General features: G+C 40.4%; 1 protein-coding gene across 1 annotated transcript in view; it reads right to left on the bottom strand.

Annotated features, from left to right (window-relative positions):
- Nucleotides 1-20,595, bottom strand: part of ACAD11 (acyl-CoA dehydrogenase family member 11) — a 381,257-nt gene that overhangs the window by 223,868 nt on the left and 136,794 nt on the right. The window contains 2 exon segments of the mRNA XM_053714335.1: nucleotides 2,059-2,166; nucleotides 19,873-20,011. Of these exon segments, the coding sequence (XP_053570310.1) occupies nucleotides 2,059-2,166; nucleotides 19,873-20,011 (247 nt within the window).

Below are 20,595 nucleotides of genomic sequence, written 5' to 3'. Positions count from 1 at the left end.
GGTCTCTCCCACTCCCTAGTCACAATATCCGCCACCCTCTTTGGGATCGGAAACGCCTCAGTGTGTACAGGGACCTCTAAAAACCTGTCCATTTTACACAATTTTTCTGGGACCATCATGGGGTCACAATCATCCAGCGTAGCTAAAACCTCCTTAAGCAGGACGTGGAGGTGTTCCAGCTTTTATTTAAACGCTAAGGAATCTGACTCTGCCCGCTGAGAAACTTTTCCTGTGTCAGAAATTTCTCCCTCAGACAGACCATCCCTCACTGCCACTTCAGAGTGTTGTGAGGGTACTACAGATACATTATCCAAAGCTTCTGATTGCTCATCCTCTGTATTTAAAACTGAGCTATCGCGCTTTCTTGGAAAAACTGGCAGTTTGGATAAAAATGCTGCAAGGGAATTATCCATTACTGCTGCTAATTGTTGTAAAGTAATAGGGGCCGATGCGTTAGAGGTACTAGGCATCGCTTGCGCGGGCGTAACTGGTGTCGACACATGGGGAGAGGAAGAAGGACTATCCTCGTTACCTTCTGTTAAAGAATCATCTTGGGCTACATTTTTAAGTGTCACTGCATGGTCTTTAAAATGCTTAGATGCTTTAGCACACTTTAAACACAAATGCAATGGGGGTACCGCCATGGCTTTTAAACACAAAGAACAGGGTCTATCTGAAGGCTCAGACATGTTTGACAGACTTAGACAGCACAACAATACAGTAAAAAACACTTTTTGAAAAAAACTTTACTGTGCCTTTAAATAATAAAAAGCACACACTTTTTTACCAAATCACCAAAAAACATCCGATCTTGATGAAATTTTCACCACATGATCATAATGCTTTGAAATGATGGCACACAAATTTTCAAATCAATTAACCCTTTATTGCCCAAACCGGAGCTAAATGAAGCAGGCTACCGGTTTAAAACACTACAGCACGGTGCCACAGTCTCTGCTGTGGCTTTACCTTCCTTAGGGATTATTCGTAGACGAAATAAGCCTCCCTGGAGTCCTCCCTGCAAGTTCTGGACTCTACACGTGAAGCTGCATGAAACTGCCTTGTAAAACAACTGCGCAACTGCGGCGTGAAAATGAGGCCCCCTCCCTCTTCATTCCGGAGTCATGGGGCCTTCCTGAGACAGATTAGGTGCTTACAATATGCCAGGCGTATTAAAACCCAAAAAAAAGTGTTCCAACGTTTAAAACACTTGAACAAATATGAGATTAAACTAATAAAGTAATCGATTTAGCCCAGTGTCCACCAGTATTTAAGCCCTTAGCCTAAGCCATCCCTCTATACTGAGTCTTAGAAAATGGCTTACCTTCCCCCATGGGGATTTCTGTCAGTCTTCTAGCAGTACCAGCAGTTAAGCCTGCAAACTGTTCCCCCCAACTGAAGTTCTCCGGTACTCAACAGTCCTGTGTGGGGACAGCAATGGATTTTAGTTACAACATGCTAAAATCTTTTTCCTCTCAGCAGAAATCTTCATCACTTTCTGCCTCAGAGTAAATAGTACAAACCGGCACTATTTTAAAATAACAAACTCTTGATTGAAGAAATAAAAACTACAAATCTAACACCACAAACTCTTTACCCTCCCGTGGAGATGCTACTTGTTAGAGCGGCAAAGAGAATGACTGGGGGGGCGGAGCCTGAGGGGAGCTATATGGACATCTCTGCTGTGTGCTCTCTTTGCCACTTCCTGTAGGGATTGAGAATATCCCACAAGTAAGGATGAATCCGTGGACTGGATACACCATGTAAGAGAAAATATTAATATAACTGTGTTGGTTATGCAAAACTGGATAATGGGTAATAAAGGAATTATCTATCTTTTTAAACAATAACAATTCTGCAGTAGACTGTCCCTTTAAGCAAGGCAAGGCTATGAACTAAAGTAATGCAAAATAAAGAACATTTCTCTTTCCATGGGATAACATCTTTACGGAAGGGTAAAACCAATTATTTTAAAAACATGATAACAATATGAGTTTATGAGCCCTGTTATGGTCTATTACATGCATTCTTGCATCTATTTGAACAAAGAGCCCTCACCTGTCATGCAGAAACAAGACCGGATTTGTCCAGCCAGAAGAGGCTCCAGCCACTGCCTCTTCTGTTCCTCAGTACCATACATGTGGAGAACTTCCATGTTACCTGTATCTGCCATGAATGAAAATATTTTCAAAGACAAAAAAATATATATTATTATTTTTGGAGTTATTTCCTTTTTCTCTTATATCTAATTACTGTCATTAAACACTGCATGTTAGCTATATAGAAACAAGACAGGTTAACACTAAAGCTTTATATTTACAATTAAAAACATCACAAAATCATACATAATAAAGAAAATATGAAATTCAATGTTCTTTCATTATTTATTGTAATTGCTTTTAATGTAATTTATCCCCAAAAATTACAGTCAAAGGGACAGTAAAATCAAAATTAAAGATTCATGATTCAAATATGCAATATAATGGCCTGTCATATTAACTTTTGTGTGTTTATAATTTAAAAGTAATTTTTACATGCCTTTTGGTAGAGTCCTCCGGCTGCCTTCATGTCTGCAGGTTTTGTTTTTTTTTTGTTGTTGTTGTTTTTTTTTTTACTCTAAACTGCATTTCTAATTTACTTATATTATCAAATCTGCTTTGTTCTTTGGTATCCTTTGTTGAAGAGCAAACCTAGGTAGGCTGGTAGGAAATTATAAGTGTGCACATGTCTTTAGCAGTCTATGGCAGCAGTGTTTGCAACTATGTATAATATTGCTATAAACATTATTTCAAACACTACTGCCAGAAGGCTATAAACACGTGCACACTTCTGAGCTCACCTAGAATTGCCTTTAACAAAAGATACCCAAGAGAACTAAGCAAAATTGATAATAGAAGTAAACTAGAAAGTTGTTCCAAATGTTATGTTTTATGTAGTCCATTTAAGTTTAATTTTGACATTACTGTCCACTTCAGTACTTGTAAAACATTTTCTGTATGCAGATGTTTGAGAGATAGATACATATGGAGAAGAATCTGACTGAAAGATAAAAATGTAAAACTACTAAGCCATGTACATTTACTTAACTTGCTAAGATATACAACAGTGATAACCGTATGAGCAGAAGCAGCAGTGGGGTCCTTTTCAAAAACTTTGAAACTTAAAGGAACATAAAACACTAAATACATTTCATATGCATAGTATGGAGGTTATGCTCCAAATCCCTCTAGTCAGGAGTGCCGCCATGTTGAAATCTAGCCTTCACTGTATTCCAGTGCTGATGTATTTGCACACGTGCACCAACTCTCCTTCAGATACCTGCAGTGACACCTAGCTTGCATAATGGAGGCATTCATGATTAGAGGGAGGTGCATGAAATGTATTTATTATTTAAAGTACTACTCAATGCATGTCAAATTACAAAGATAAAAAAAGGTATTGAAAAGGAATTTGAATATGAGTGTGCGGTTGGGTAGAGCTACTCACATGATGAAAGGGACAAGGAAAACCAATATCACACAAAAGTGAATACAACTTCACAACAGATGCTAATTTTTAAGATCTGGTAAGATCAGTATCCTTGGGGGCATGTTATTATTTGGTTCATGCTGGAAACCTGTCATTTTGAGTGGCACTTTAATGTTCCTTTAAGGTGAGCTGCATCACTAAAACAATTATGCAGTAATATGCTGTGTTTTAAGTTTTTACTTTACATAAAAAGTCTACAAATAAGAAAGTCATGACCACTATTGTTACGATTGAGCTCTGTATCTCTCACTGCTTTTCAAAAATGGGTAAACTGTAAAGAAAACACTTCGGAATTATAGAATTAAGTCAAAAAGACCAAGTTTGAGTGGTTATGTCTAACAATAACTATAATCCAAAAAATGACCATGAAGAAGGTACAAAGACAAGCTGGTATAGTGACAGGGTCAGAAATTTCTTGGTCACTTGTCATAGAATATTCGATTACAGATCGCTATAATTTAGTGACCTATCTACAGGGAGTGCAGAATTATTAGGCAAGTTGTATTTTTGAGGATTAATTTTATTATTGAACAACAACCATGTTCTCAATGAACCCAAAAAACTCATTAATATCAAAGCTGAATAGTTTTGGAAGTAGTTTTTAGTTTGTTTTTAGTTATAGCTATTTTAGGGGGATATCTGTGTGTGCAAGTGACTATTACTGTGCATAATTATTAGGCAACTTAACAAAAAACAAATATATACCCATTTCAATTATTTATTTTTACCAGTGAAACCAATATAACATCTCAACATTCACAAATATACATTTCTGACATTCAAAAACAAAACAAAAACAAATCAGCGACCAATATAGCCACCTTTCTTTGCAAGGACACTCAAAAGCCTGCCATCCATGGATTCTGTCAGTGTTTTGATCTGTTCACCATCAACATTGCGTGCAGCAGCAACCACAGCCTCCCAGACACTGTTCAGAGAGGTGTACTGTTTTCCCTCCTTGTAAATCTCACATTTGATGATGGACCACAGGTTCTCAATGGGGTTCAGATCAGGTGAACAAGGAGGCCATGTCATTAGATTTTCTTCTTTTATACCCTTTCTTGCCAGCCACGCTGTGGAGTACTTGGACGCGTGTGATGGAGCATTGTCATGCATGAAAATCATGTTTTTCTTGAAGGATGCAGACTTCTTCCTGTACCACTGCTTGCAGAAGGTGTCTTCCAGAAACTGGCAGTAGAACTGGGAGTTGAGCTTGACTCCATCCTCAACCCGAAAAGGCCCCACAAGCTCATCTTTGATGATACCAGCCCAAACCAGTACTCCACCTCCACCTTGCTGGCGTCTGAGTCGGACTGGAGCTCTCTGCCCTTTACCAATCCAGCCACGGGCCCATCCATCTGGCCCATCAAGACTCACTCTCATTTCATCAGTCCATAAAACCTTAGAAAAATCAGTCTTGAGATATTTCTTGGCCCAGTCTTGACGTTTCAGCTTGTGTGTCTTGTTCAGTGGTGGTCGTCTTTCAGCCTTTCTTACCTTGGCCATGTCTCTGAGTATTGCACACCTTGTGCTTTTGGGCACTCCAGTGATGTTGCAGCTCTGAAATATGGCCAAACTGGTGGCAAGTAGCATCTTGGCAGCTGCACGCTTGACTTTTCTCAGTTCATGGGCAGTTATTTTGCGCCTTGGTTTTTCCACACGCTTCTTGCGACCCTGTTGACTATTTTGAATGAAACGCTTGATTGTTCGATGATCACGCTTCAGAAGCTTTGCAATTTTAAGAGTGCTGCATCCCTCTGCAAGATATCTCACTATTTTTGACTTTTCTGAGCCTGTCAAGTCCTTCTTTTGACCCATTTTGCCAAAGGAAAGGAAGTTGCCTAATAATTATGCACACCTGATATAGGGTGTTGATGTCATTAGACCACACCCCTTCTCATTACAGAGATGCACATCACCTAATATGCTTAATTGGTAGTAGGCTTTCGAGCCTATACAGCTTGGAGTAAGACAACATGCATAAAGAGGATGATGTGGTCAAAATACTCATTTGCCTAATAATTCTGCACTCCCTGTATAATGTACTGACGCAAAATGCTAGATATACAAGTTTGTTAAAATGATTGCTATGGCAAATCTGATTTAGCTAGATTTTATTTTAGAACAGCCTGAGGATCCCTTGACCTCGATCCATACTTCGGAAGCTTGGCATTGTGACGAGATGCCATAAGATCCAATTCCGGTAGACCCCATTTGAGAATCAAACTGGAAAACACCTCCGGATGAAGCTCCCACTCCCCCGGATGAAAAGACCGTCTGCTCAGAAAATCCGCTTCCCAATTGTCCACCCCTGGAATGTGAATCGCAGACAGACAGCAATTGTGAGCCTCTGCCCACTGAATAATCCTGGCTACCTCCTTCATCGCCAAGGTACTCAGAGTTCCCCCTTGATAATTGATATAAGCCACGAACGTTATATTGTCCGACTGAAATCTGATAAACTGGGTTGAAGCCATTTGAGGCCAGGCTAGGAGAGCATTGACGATTGCCCTTAACTCTAAGACATTTATAGGAAGAACCAATTCCTCCCGGGTCAACAGACCCTGAGCCTTCAGAGAACCCCAGACAGCTGCCCAACCCAGCAGACTGGCATTCATGGTCACAATCACCCAGGTAGGCCTGCAAAAATAGGTTCCCTGAAAGAGATGATCCTGAGACAACCACCACGGAAGAGAATCTCTTGCAGCCTGATCTAGAACAATCTTCGGAGGCAGGTCCGTATAATCTCTGTTCCACTGTCTCAGCATGCATAACTGCAGAGGTATGAGATGAAACCGAGCAAACATAATGATGTCCATGACGGAAACCATCAAACCAATAATCTCCATACATTGGGTCACCGACGGCCGAAGAGATCACTGAAGAGCCAGACATGAATTGAACATTTTTGACTTCCTTGCTTCTGTCAAAAAGATCTTCATTTCCAGAGAATCTATAATAGTTCCCAAGAATACCACTCTTGTAGCCGGAATCAAGGAACTTTTTCCTAAATTCACCTTCCAACCGTGGGAGCGCAGAAAAGACAATAACAACTCTGTGTGGGAGTTTGCTAGTTGAAAAGATGGCGCCTGAACCAGAATGTCATCCAGGTAAGGAGCTACTGCAACCCCCTGCAATCTGAGAACTGCCAATAACGCACCCAGGACCTTTGAAAACACCCTGGGAGCTGTTGCAATACCGAAAGGAAGAGCCAAAAACTGAAAATGCTGGTCTAGAAAAGCAAATCTCAGAAACTTGTGATGATCCTTGTAAATTGGAATATGTAGATATGCATCCTTCTGTTAGGGTACAAGTGAATGACAGTATATATATATATATATATATATATATATATATATATATATATATATATATATATATATATATATATAAAATAAGACAAAAGAATTTGTTTATATATGAAGCCATATTTTTAATCAGATATTACTATAAGGTTACAATTCTGATGTCAGGAATTGACTTAAAGGGACAGTCAACACCAGAATTTTTGTTGTTTAAAAAGATAGATAATCCCTTTATTACCCATTCCTCAGTTTTGCAAAATTAACACTGTTATATTAATACACTTTTTACTTCTGTGACTAACTGGTATCTAAGCATCTTCTGACCGCCACTAATCACATGACTTTTAGTTATTATCTATTGACTTGCATTTTAGCCAATTACAGCAGTGTCTGCCACTAGCCACGGGCGTGATCACAATGCTATCTATATGGCCTACAAGAGCTAGCTCTCCTCTGCTGTGAAAAGTAAATAAAATAAAGACGGCCTTCAAGGGCTTATAAATTATCATATGTGTCTTCCTAGGTTTGCTTTCAACTAGAATACCAAGAGAACAAAGCAAAATTGTTGATGAAAGTAAATTGGAAAAAAAAAATTATGCTTACCTGATAAATTTCTTTTCTTGTGGTGTATCCAGTCCACGGGTTCATCCATTACTTGTGGGATATTCTCCTTCCCAACAGGAAGTTGCAAGAGGACACCCACAGCAGAGCCCTCTATATAGCTCCTCCCCTAACCCCCACCTCCAGTCATTCGACCGAAGACAAGAAAGAAAAAGGAGAAACTATAGGGTGCAGTGGTGACTGAAGTTTAAAAAATAAAAACACCTGCCTTAAAGTGACAGGGCGGGCCGTGGACTGGATACACCACAAGAGAAATAAATTTATCAGGTAAGCATAAATTTTGTTTTCTCTTGTAAGATGTATCCAGTCCACGGGTTCATCCATTACTTGTGGGATACCAATACCAAAGCTTTAGGACACGGATGAAGGGAGGGACAAGGCAGGCACTTAAACGGAAGGCACCACTGCCTGTAAGACCTTTCTCCCAAAAATAGCCTCCTATGAAGCAAAAGTATCAAATTTGTAGAATTTAGAAAAAGTATGAAGCGAAGACCAAGTCGCCGCCTTACAAATCTGTTCAACAGAGGCCTCATGTTTATAAGCTGTAATTCTTTCAGGAGGCTGCTGGTCAGCAGTCTCATAAGCTAAACGGCTTATGCTTCTCAGCCAAAAAAAAAAGAGAAGTTGCCGAAGCCTTTTGGCCTCTCCTCTTTCCAGAGTAGACAACAAACAATGCAGATGTTTGACGAAAATCCTTAGTAGCTTGCAAATAAAATTTTAAAGCACGAACCACGTCAAGATTGTGTAACAGACGTTCCTTCTTTGAAGAAGGATTAGGACACAGTGACGGAACAACAATTTCCTGATTGATATTCCTATTAGATACTACCATAGGAAGAAACCCAGGTTTGGTACGCAAAACTACCTTATCTGCATGGAAGATCAGATAAGGGGAATCACACTGCAAGGCAGATAACTCTGAAACTCTTCGAGCCGAAGAGATAGCTACTAAAAACAGAACTTTCCAAGATAAAAGCTTGATATCTATGGAATGCAAGGGTTCAAACGGAACCCCTTGAAGAACTTTAAGAACTAAATTTAAACTCCATGGCGGAGCAACAGGTTTAAACCAGGCCTGATTCTTACCAAAGCCTGACAAAACGCCTGAACGTCTGGAACATCAGCCAGGCGCTTGTGCAAAAGAATAGACAGAGCAGAAATCTGTCCCTTTAAGGAACTAGCCGATAATCCCTTTTCCAATCCTTCTTGGAGAAAAGATAGTATCCTAGGAATCCTGACCTTACTCCATGAGTAACCCTTGGATTCACACCAATGAAGATATTTACACCATATCTTATGATAGATTTTCCTGGTGACAGGCTTTCGAGCCTGAATCAAGGTATCAATGACCGACTCTGAGAATCCACGTTTTGATAAAATCAAGCGTTCAATCTCCAAGCAGTCAGACGCAGAGAAATTAGATTTGGATGTTTGAATGGACCTTGGAGCAGAAGGTCCTGCCTCAGCGGCAGAGTCCATGGTGGAGAGGATGACATGTCCACCAGATCCGCATAACAAGTCCTGCGTGGCCACGCAGGCGCTATCAAAATCAACGAAGCTCTCTCCTGCTTGATCTTGGCAATCAGACGAGGGAGGAGAGGAAACGGTGGAAACACATAAGCCAGACTGAAGGACCAGGGCACTGCTAGCTAGAGCATCTATCAGAGCTGCCTGGGGATCCCTTGACCTGGACCCGTAAAAAGGAAGCTTGTCGTTCTGACGAGACGCCATCAGATCCAGTTCTGGTTTGCCCCATAGTTGAATCAGCTGGGCAAATACCTCCGGATGGAGCTCCCACTCCCCCGGATGAAAAGTTAGCCGACTTAGAAAATCCGCCTCCCAGTTCTCTACTCCTGGGATATGGATAGCTGAGAGATGGCAAGAGAGAACCTCTGCCCATAGAATAATTTTGGAAACCTCCATCATTGCCAGGGGACTCCTTGTTCCCCCCTGATGGTTGATATAGGCTACAGTCGTGATATTGTCCGACTGAAATCTGATGAACCTGGCCGCAGCTAGTTGAGGCCAAGCCTGAAGAGCATTGAATATCGCTCTTAGTTCCAGAATGTTTATCGGAAGGAGGGCTTCCTCCTGAGTCCATGAACCCTGAGCCTTCAGGGAGTTCCAGACTGTGCCCTAGCCCAGAAGGCTGGTATCTATCGTCACTATAGTCCACTCTGGCCTGCAGAAACACATTCCCCTGGACAGATGGACCCAAGATAACCACCAGAGAAGAGAATCCCTGGTCTCTTGATCCAGATTTAACAGAGGAGACAAATCTGTGTAGTCCCCATTCCACTGGTTGAGCATGCAAACTTGCAGTGGTCTGAGATGTAGGCGGGCAAACGGAACTATGTCCATTGCCGCTACCATTAGGCCGATCATTTCCATACACTGAGCCACTGACGGACGAAAAGTGAAATGAAGAGCACGGCAGGAAGTAAGAAGCTTTGATATCCTGACCTCTGTCAGAAAAATTTTCATTTCTACTGAATCTATCAGAGTTCCTAGGAAGGAAACTCTTGTGAGAGGAGAGAGAGAACTCTTTTCTATGTTCACTTTCCACCCGTGAGACCTCAGAAAGGCCAGAACAATGTCCGTATGGGACTTGGCGATTTGAAAAGTCGACGCCTCAAACAGAATGTCGTCTAGGTAAGGGGCTACCGCTATGCCCCGCGGCCTTAGAACAGCCAGAAGGGACCCTAGAACCTTCGTAAAGATTCTTGGTGCCGTGGCTAACCCGAAGGGAAGAGCCACAAACTGGTAATGCCCGTCTAGGAAGGCGAACCTGAGGAACTGATGATGATCTCCGTGAATCGGAATGTGGAGATAAGCATCCTTTAAGTCCACTGTAGTCATATATTGACCCTCCTGGATCATAGGGAGGATGGTTTGGATTGTCTCCATCTTGAAGGATGGGACCCTGAGAAATATGTTTAGGATCTTGAGATCCAAGATAGGTCTCAAAGTTCCCTCTTTTTTGGGAACTATAAACAAGTTTGAATAGAAACCCAGCCCCTGTTCCTCCCTTGGAACTGGGTGGATCACTCCCATAACCAGTAGGTCTTGAACACAACGTAAGAATGCCTCTCTCTTTATCTGGTTTGCAGATAGTAGTGAGAAGTGAAATCTCCCCTTTGGAGATGAACCTTTGAATTCCAGAAGATATCCCTGGGAAACAATCTCTAGTGCCCAGGGATCCTGGACATCTCTTGCCCAAGCCTGAGCGAAGAGAGAAAGTCTGCCCCCTACTAGATCCGGTCCCGGATCGGGGGCTACTCCTTCATGCTGTCTTAGAGGCAGCAGCAGGTTTTTTGGCCTGCTTCCCCTTGTTCCAAGCCTGGTTAGGTTTCCAGACTGGTTTGGACTGGGTGAAATTTCCCTCTTGTTTTGCATTAGAGGAAGCTGAAGCTGCGCCACTCTTGAAGTTTCGAAAGGAACGAAAACTATTCTGTTTGGTCCTTAACTTATTAGACCTATCCTGAGGAAGGGCGTGACCTTTTCCTCCAGTAATGTCAGAAATGATCTCCTTCAGACCAGGCCTGAAAAGGGTCTGTCCCTTGAAGGGGATGTTAAGAAGCTTAGACTTTGAAGTAACGTCTGCTGACCAGGACTTAAGCCATAGCGCCCTACGCGCCAGAATGGCAAAACCTGAATTCTTAGCCGTTAGCTTGGTTAAATGAAAAACGGTGTCAGAGATAAAGGAATTAGCCAACTTAAGAGCTTTAATCCTGTCTAAAATATCATCTAACGGGTTCTCCACCTGTAGAGCCTCCTCAAGAGACTCGAACCAGAAAGCCGCTGCAGCAGTAACTGGGGCAATGCATGCAAGAGGCTGGAGAATAAAACCTTGATGTATAAAAATTTTCTTAAGGAGACCCTCCAATTTTTTATCCATAGGATCTAGGAAAGCACAACTGTCCTCGACGGGGATAGTTGTACGCTTAGCTAGGGTAGAGACTGCTCCCTCCACCTTAGGGACCGTCTGCCACGAGTCCCGTATGGCGGCATCTATGGGAAACATCTTTTTAAAAGCAGGAGGGGGAGAGAACGGCACACCTGGTCTATCCCATTCCTTAGTAATCATTTCCGAAAACCTCTTAGGGACTGGAAAAACATCAGTGTAAACAGGCACTGCAAAGTATTTGTCCATCTTACACAATTTCTCTGGAACTACCACGGGTTCACAGTCATCCAGAGTCGCTAAAACCTCCCTAAGCAATAAGCGGAGGTGTTCAAGCTTAAATTTAAACGCTATCATTTCAGAATCAGACTGAAGCAACGCCTTCCCTGAATCTGAAATGTCACCCACAGATAGAAGCTCTCCTGCCTCGGCTTCTGAGTATTGTGAGGGTATATCGGACACAGGTATTAAAGCGTCAGAAAGCTCTGTATTTGTTCTAGCCCCAGAGCTGTCTCGCTTTCCTTGTAACCCTGGCAGTTTGGACAATACCTCTGAGAGGGTAGCATTCATAACTGCCGCCATGTCCTGTAAGGTAAAAGAATTAGACGCGCTAGATGTACTTGGCGTCACTTGAGCGGGAGTTATAGGTTCTGACACATGGGGAGAGCTAGATGGCATAATCTCCCTTTTTTCAGTCAGAGAATCCCCTGGAGATAAATCTTTAAGCGCCATAATATGGTCTTTATAGTTTATAGAAATTTCAGTACATTTGGTACACATTCTAAGAGGGGGTTCCACAATGGCTTCCAAACATATTGAACAAGGAGTTTCCTCTATGTCAGACATGTTTAACAGACTAGTAATGAGACGAGCAAGCTTGGAAAACACTTTAATAAAGGTGAAACAGCAATTAAACAAAAACTTTACTGTGCCTTTAAGAGAAAAAAACTAGCACTTAAACTGCAAAACAGTGTAAAAATAAAGTAAAGACTTCAAAATGTTTACAGTATGTGTAAGGGACTAAAGCAACATTGCACCCACTTGCAAATGGATGATTAACCCCTTAGCCCCCAAACCGGATTTAAAAAACGTCAACCACCGGTAAAAGACAGTTGAGCACCTTGCCACAGCTCTGCTGAGGCTCCTACCTGCCCTCAAATACGATTTAGTGCAGAAATAAACCCTTTATGATGGTCCTCAGATGCCAGAGGACTCCTCTAAGGAAGCTGGATGTCTCAGTCTGAAGGAAACTGCGCATCTAGAGCGCGAAAATAGGCCCCTCCCACCATGTACTGGATGTCAGAGGGGCCTTAAGAAAATACTCCTAGGAGTATCTGACTAGCCATGTAGAAACTAGGCCCCAAATAAAGACTTATCTCCCTCAGAGAAAAAACGTTCTATTTATGGAAACATGTAAATGTTTTGTCACTAAGTAATATGAGTATTAACATGAGTATTACCCTGTTTTGTAAGCATGATCCCAGTCGTTATTAAATCACTGCATCTAGCTTACCTCAAATACACAAGGCTCTGTCAGCATTTTCTAGAACTTATTCATCTCTCTAGAAATAAAAATACTGAACATACCTCAAAGCAGGTAATCTGCAAACCGTTCCCCCAACTGAAGTTTTCCCATACTCTTCAGTTATGTGTGAGAACAGCAATGGACCTTAGTTATAAACCGCTAAGATCATCAACCTCCAGGCAGAATTCTTCTTCTAATTTCTGCCTAAGAGTAAAACAGTACAACGCCGGTACCGTTTAAAAATAACAAACTCTTGATTGAAGGTAAAACTACACTAAGCCACCACATATCTCTTGAGACTTCCTATCTTGTCGAGAGTTGCAAGAGAATGACTGGAGGTGGGGGTTAGGGGAGGAGCTATATAGACAGCTCTGCTGTGGGTGTCCTCTTGCAACTTCCTGTTGGGAAGGAGAATATCCCACAAGTAATGGATGAACCCGTGGACTGGATACACCTTACAAGAGAAAGTTGTTTAAAATTACATGCCCTATTTGAAAAATGAAAGTTTTTTTGGGACTTGACTGTCCCTTTAAAACCCATGTAATTTGAATACACATCTCAGAGCTCAATGCAGACATGAAGATTCCCTTTCCTAATTAACAGGACATCTGAGAACAAGATTATCAGATAGATGACCCCATGCAGTGATATACAGACACAATGTCTGAGAAATCACTGGATCTTTCTTTTAGGCTTAATGAGATTCGAAGAACAAGTCTTAGCTGAACAGACCATTTTAAAGGAAACAGTCCTATGCACATAGGTGCTAAATTGTCCCTGTTGTATTAAATCAACATCTGTGCTGACCAGCAAAAACACATGTTTTACATTGTAACTCTTGGGTTAATTTTAAAATACAGCCTGCATAATTTTAAATACTGTATAAAAATGTCTAATTATCAAACACTAAATATATGCCTCAGACTGTACTAAATATATATATATATATGGATATGGGAAATACAATTCAGATGTGTAATAGATTACATAACAATTGTAATAATCCCACTTTTGAAATATATAACATATTGTTTTTCTATCTTCCAGATGGGGCTAAAAGATGCTAATACAGGATTGCCTGAATGGGGTTACCTAAGTCATATCATATGGCTATGCACTAAATGTTTATGAAACTTTAAATACATCTCTTAAAATATAATAAGATGAATGTATAGGAATTACTTTGATGTGATATGACTATAAAACATTGGCGTTTGGTATCAAATTGTACATTTTCTATTATGCTAAATGTAATATAGATGCTGACAAGAGAGTTTTATTAATGCAATAAGTTATAGTATGAAAATAATAACAATATAAGGAGATAGTTGGAATGTAGCACAAATTAATGATATTTGCTGGTTGTCTGCTGCCCCCTAGGGGATTAGAATGGTATGACAACTAAATAGATTGTCTATTAGAACATATACAGAGCCAGGAGGGGCGCGTCCCCCAAAATGAACCAATCAATGCTATGCATCCAAAGAGCCAATCCAAGACAGCACCTGCTGATACCGGTGATTGAATAACTGCTGCGATATTTGGAAAAAAAAATACTTGGAAAGACTGAACTACTAATTGGTTCAAGTTGGTGATGTATGATTGTTCTATATTTTAATATTCAAATCAAAAGGCATTTAGTAACTATAGTCAAATAGCAGATTTAAAAGAACAAATTGTATTTTAACCTTGTGTTTCATAGCCCTGTATAGTGTTAAGCTTGTCTTTTGTATTCTAAGTAATTAATCTTTGCAAATATTTACCTATATTTTAGAATTTACTTTATTGCTGCTAAAGAATTTATTTCATCAAAGATAACTTAGCATAGAAATTGACTGGTAAAGTGTATTGTTCTATTGTTTAACTAAGCACTGTTAAAGTTAGTGGCTCATATCTTGGCATCTCATTGTGGTATTTTAATGAAATTCAATTGCGAATAAGTTTAATAAATAAGGTAACTTTTGTGATCTTTGCATAGCATGTTATAACAGTTTAAACATGTATAGTTTTGATTCATATCATGTTCCCTATAAATATATTTTAATGTGTCTATAAATTTTAACTAATATAAAGAATTTAGGAATTTACATTAATATTATTGTTTGGTATATGCAATTTTTTTTATTGGGGGGTTTATTTTAAAGGATAATTATTAAATATATTGTATTATAACCCAGCCATATACTGACACTTCAGATCTACTGTAGTCATGAACTGACCCTCTTGAACTAGAGCAAGAATTGACCGAATAGTTTCCATCTTGAAGAAACAGAATTTATGTTTACCTGATAAATTTCTTTCTCCTACGGTGTGTCCGGTCCACGGCTTCATCCTTACTTGTGGGATATTCTCATTCCCTACAGGAAGTGGCAAAGAGAGCACAACAGCAGAGCTGTCCATATAGCTCCCCCTCTAGCTCCGCCCCCCAGTCATTCGACCGACGGTCAGGAGAAAAAGGAGAACCATAGGGTGCAGTGGTGACTGTAGTGTACAAAAACAAAAATTTTAAACCTGACTAAAAGCCAGGGCGGGCCGTGGACCGGACACACCGTAGGATAAAGAAATTTATCAGGTAAACATAAATTCTGTTTTCTCCTACATTGGTGTGTCCGGTCCACGGCTTCATCCTTACTTGTGGGAACCAATACCAAAGCTTTAGGACACGGATGAAGGGAGGGAGCAAGTCAGGTAACCTAAACGGAAGGCACCACTGCTTGTAAAACCGTTCTCCCAAAAATAGCCTCCGAAGAAGCATAAGTATCGAATTTGTAAAATTTGGCAAATGTATGCAGAGAAGACCACGTCGCTGCCTTACAGATCTGTTCAACAGAAGCCTCATTCTTGAAGGCCCATGTGGAAGCCACAGCTCTAGTAGAATGAGCAGTAATTCGTTCAGGAGGCTGCCGTCTGGCAGTCTCATAAGCCAATCGGATGATGCTTTTTAACCAGAAGGAAAGAGAGGTAGCAGTAGCTTTCTGACCTCTCCTCTTACCAGAATAGACGACAAACAAGGAAGATGTCTGTCTGAAATCCTTTGTTGCTTCTAGATAGAATTTTAAAGCACGAACCACATCTAGATTGTGTAACAAACGTTCCTTCTTAGAAACTGGATTAGGACACAGAGAAGGAACAACTATTTCCTGGTTAATATTTCTATTGGAAACCACCTTTGGAAGAAAACCAGGCTTGGTACGTAAAACTACCTTATCTGAATGAAAAACCAGATAGGGTGAATTACACTGCAAAGCAGACAATTCAGAAACTCTTCTAGCAGAAGAAATAGCAACCAAAAACAAAACTTTCCAAGATAGTAACTTAATATCTATGGAATGTAAAGGTTCAAACGGAACCCCTTGAAGAACTGAAAGAACTAAATTTAGACTCCATGGAGGAGTCACAGGTCTGTAGACAGGCTTGATTCTGACTAACACCTGTACGAACGCCTGAACATCTGGCACAGCTGCCAGACGTTTGTGTAACAAGACAGACAGAGCAGATATCTGTCCTTTTAAAGAACTAACACCACATACTCTTTACCACCCCCGTGGAGATGCTACTCGTACAGAGCAACAAAGAGAATGACTGGGGGGCGGAGTTAGAGGGGGAGCTATATGGACAGCTCTGCTGTTGTGCTCTCTTTGCCACTTCCTGTAGGGAATGAGAATATCCCACAAGTAAGGATGAAGCCGTGGACCGGACACACCAATGTAGGAGAAAATTTGTTTACCAACTTGAGATCTGAGATGGGTCTGAAAGGTCCCTTCTTTTTTGGAATGATAAACAGATTGGAATAAAACCCTAGTCCCTGCTCCTGACCTGGAAGTAAATAACACCTCCCTGAGTAACAAATGGAGGTGCTCCAGCTTAAATCTGAAAGAAACCACCTCAGAATCAGCCAAAAGAGACACACTATCAGAGTCTGAAATCTCACCTTCAGACGCTACTGAAATATCTTCTTCCTAAATCCTTTGACACAGGAAAAGCAGACAAAGCCTCAGTTACAGCAGAAGATATAGGAGTAGCCATAACCTGCAAAGAAAAACCAACTTGAGACGAAACGCAGGGCACTGCATGTGAAGAGGATTGAGATTGGGATGAACAGGAGGCTCCTTACAGCTTGAACAGGAGGCTCCTGAACAACAGTCTCCCTAGAAAATGAAGGCTCTGTATCAAAAAGCCTATACTGTACAGTCCTCTCTATACATGAGGAACAGAAAGGGATAGGAGGGTCTACATTAGCATCAAGGCATAAATTGTAGGTCACAGCTTGCAAGTCCTCTTGATCCATTTTACACACAAAACAACAATCAAGTGTTACTGAAAAAAAAACTTACACAAAAATAAAGCGTTACTGTCTCTTTAAATAACGTTATAGATACTAATGAAAACAAAAGTTATATCACTTTAAGAAAAATACATGAACCCCTGCAGGGCCCCCCTACACCTCAACAAAGCCTTGCTGAGGTGCCTACCTGACCTCCTCCCACCGGAACAGACACAGCAATCCGGAATAAAAGAGAAGAAAAACGGCACCCGGTTTCACCAGTCAGCAGACCGCAACAAAAGCATCTAACCCCCACAGTTCACTGAAAGGCGCGCAAAAAAACTCATGGCCGGCATTAAGACTCAAATGAAAAATGCTGCCGGGAGAATAACAAAACACACTAACTGCGCACAAACAGCGCAAATATAAGCAACGTAAAAAACAAGCCCTAATATATGTAAAATAGATTTACATATTACTTGACTCCATATATTCAGCAAACCCAAAATTAAAGAATGTTGCTAGCAGAGCCATCCTAAAACAGTGCTCAGAAAAAAATACCTGCACACAAGCAGGATTAACCCCATAAGTGCTAAGGTTTTTCCTGTGCACACAGCAGAAAAAAGAAAAATAACACTTACCTCCAGACTGCCAGGCAGCTCACCTGGCTTGAAAGGATTCCTTCCTATCATGGACCTGTAGGCAAAGGAAAAAAGACTAAATAAACCAGCATAGTCTTTAACCAAACAAGGCAGCAGAGGGGATTATACCCCCCAAGTTTCCAAAAGCTTAAAAGCCACCACAGCTATACAGAAGAGACTGACATGGAATACAGCTAAACCCCCAAGGAAAAAACAAAACAAACTTGCTCTGTTTAAAAAATAAAAAACTCTTGATTGAAGAATCAGACACCTAACTTTTCCACCTCCATGCACTACAAGCAAAGAGAATGACTGGGGGTTGTGGGTAAGGGGAGTGGTATTTAACAGCTGTGGCTGTGGTGCTCTTTGCCTCCTCCTGCAGGCCAGGAGTGATATTCCCAATAGTAATTATGATGATCCGTGGACTCACCGTGTCATTAGAAAGAAAGTTTAATAAAACTTTACTTTTAATAACCATTGTTAAAAACAGAAGATCAATAGAAGATCAACAGATGGGCAATGCATGGTGAAGTCCAGTGAAACCAGATGACGCATTTTGGCGTTAGGCATAGTATTAGCGGCATTAGCCTATGTACCAATGTGTGCCTACAGCAGTATCCTTGTAAGTACTTAAAGGGACAGTAAACATGAAAATTATTTTTGCATATAAGATTAGTTAAAATCATATGTAATGTGTTCTCTCTTGTTAAATAACATTCAACCCATTAATAATCTTATTTTATAAGAAAGTTTAAATAGCGCTACCCAATCAGTCCCTAGGGCTCAATTACTATGTTGCTTTTAATTTCTCTTGAAAATGCATTTTTACTGCTGAAACCAGTTGAGAATTTTTTAATGTATATTGAAGGTTTTTACTTTATTAAACTGGAATTTTGATTCTATCCCGTTCTGGCTGTTTAGAATAAAGGTTTTATTCATGTATTTCCATGAGTATTTTCGATTTAGTGCGATTCTTTAATCCGATTGTATTGCACTATGTTTGATTTCTCCATTTGAAGCTGAATCACCCTGAGGGAAGCACAACTTTGTCAGAGGACCAAAAGTTTCACTTTCCCAGTGGGACTGTGCTGCCATACACACAAAGATCCAACAGGAAGTCTATCTTTATAACACAGGCTTTGTGACTATATGCATAAACATACCCCCATAGTATGGTGTGGAGGGGGCATGATTACTTTATGTATCTACTGATGTGCTCCTGTAATACCCTCCACCTAGTAAAAAATGATGTATATGCAGGGGAGATAATAAAGATCATGAAAAACATTGACATTATCAGTAATACTGTGCATGACTGCAGAGTGGTTAAAGGGATAGTCTAGTCAAAATTAAACTTTCATGATTCGGATAGACCAGGCAATTTTAAGCAATTTTCTCATTTACTCCTATTACCAATTTTTCTTCGTTTTCTTGGTATCTTTATTTGAAAAGGCAGGAATGTATGCTTAGGAGCCAGCCAATTATTTGTTTAGCACCTGGGTAGCGCTTGCTGATTGGTGTCTAAACGTAGCCACCAATCAGCAAGCGCTACCCAAGGTGCTGAACCAAAAATGGGCTGGATCCTAAGCTTATATTCCAGCATTTACAAATAAAGATACCAAGAGGACAAAGAAAAATTGATAATAGAGTAAAATAGAAAGTTGATTAAAATTGCATGCTCTATCATCTGAATCATGAAAGTTTAATTTTGACTAGACTATCTCTTTAAGTACATGTCATAAGCAGAAAGATTATTGAACCCCTTTTCTGTGTGTGTTACAGACAAAAATGGGTTAAATCCCTGCACCATGTGTGTTACTGGATAATAGGGTCGTAGCTAACACTTGCATTCTGTGCTTCTAACAATGCAGGGATCATTTTATGTTTCTAGCAATACAAGGTAACATCCATATACTGTAAGTTTTAGTGCAGAAAGAATGTTAAACATCCACTCTCACTTATGTTCCTGGCAGTAATATGGTTAAATTACTGTACTGTGTGTCTTACTGGCAGAAAGGGATTAAACCATATGCCCTGTGTGTGCACTGCAGAACAGGAAGTAATTTGTAATTGAAATTAATTACCTGGAGCCTGACAATTGAAAATTTCTGGGGCAAAAAAACGTTTTCCAGTTTCCTCCGCAATAAAAGCATAATCAGTCTGACTAAGGCCACTGACAGATGGCAGGAACAAGTTCCATAATCCTTCAGATTTTGCCATTTCCTGCAGACCGAACAAACAAATTGTTGTAATTTTGTACATTTCAAAATAGAAAGTGAGCATAAGAAAAACAAAAAAATGATTGATTTCAAGCCCTACAACTGAAGTCACTTAGCAGTCATGTATTCTTCTCCTCTAGCAGAAGGGAATACAGGTAACTAGGCTGTTGCTTACTACTTTACGACCCCCTGTTTGAGCTGATGGTGTCTGTGTTATAAGCTAAAAACATTTGTTGTCTTAAAGCAGGGGTCAGCAACCTCGGCACCCCAGGTGTTTTGGAACTACATTTCCCATAATACTCAGCTAGCCTAATGAGCATCATGGGAAACGTAGTTCGATAACATTTGGGGTTCAAAGGTTGCTGACAGTCTGCTTGAAAATTGTTATTGCTTAAAAGATAGATATTCACTTTATTACCCATTCTCTACTTTGCATAACCAAAACTGTTACATGTATATACTTTTTTTTACCTCTATGGGAGTGAGCACACTTATCTGTAAGGAACACAGAAACTAGCACTGTATGGCTGTAGTGCAATATTGTAAAAAGCACTGAGATAAGGGGCTACCTGCAAGGGTTTAGAAACG

The sequence above is a fragment of the Bombina bombina genome, chromosome 5 (genome assembly GCF_027579735.1).
Source record: "Bombina bombina isolate aBomBom1 chromosome 5, aBomBom1.pri, whole genome shotgun sequence".
NCBI lineage: Eukaryota > Metazoa > Chordata > Amphibia > Anura > Bombinatoridae > Bombina > Bombina bombina.
This window is presented reverse-complemented; position numbering and strand designations above follow the sequence as displayed.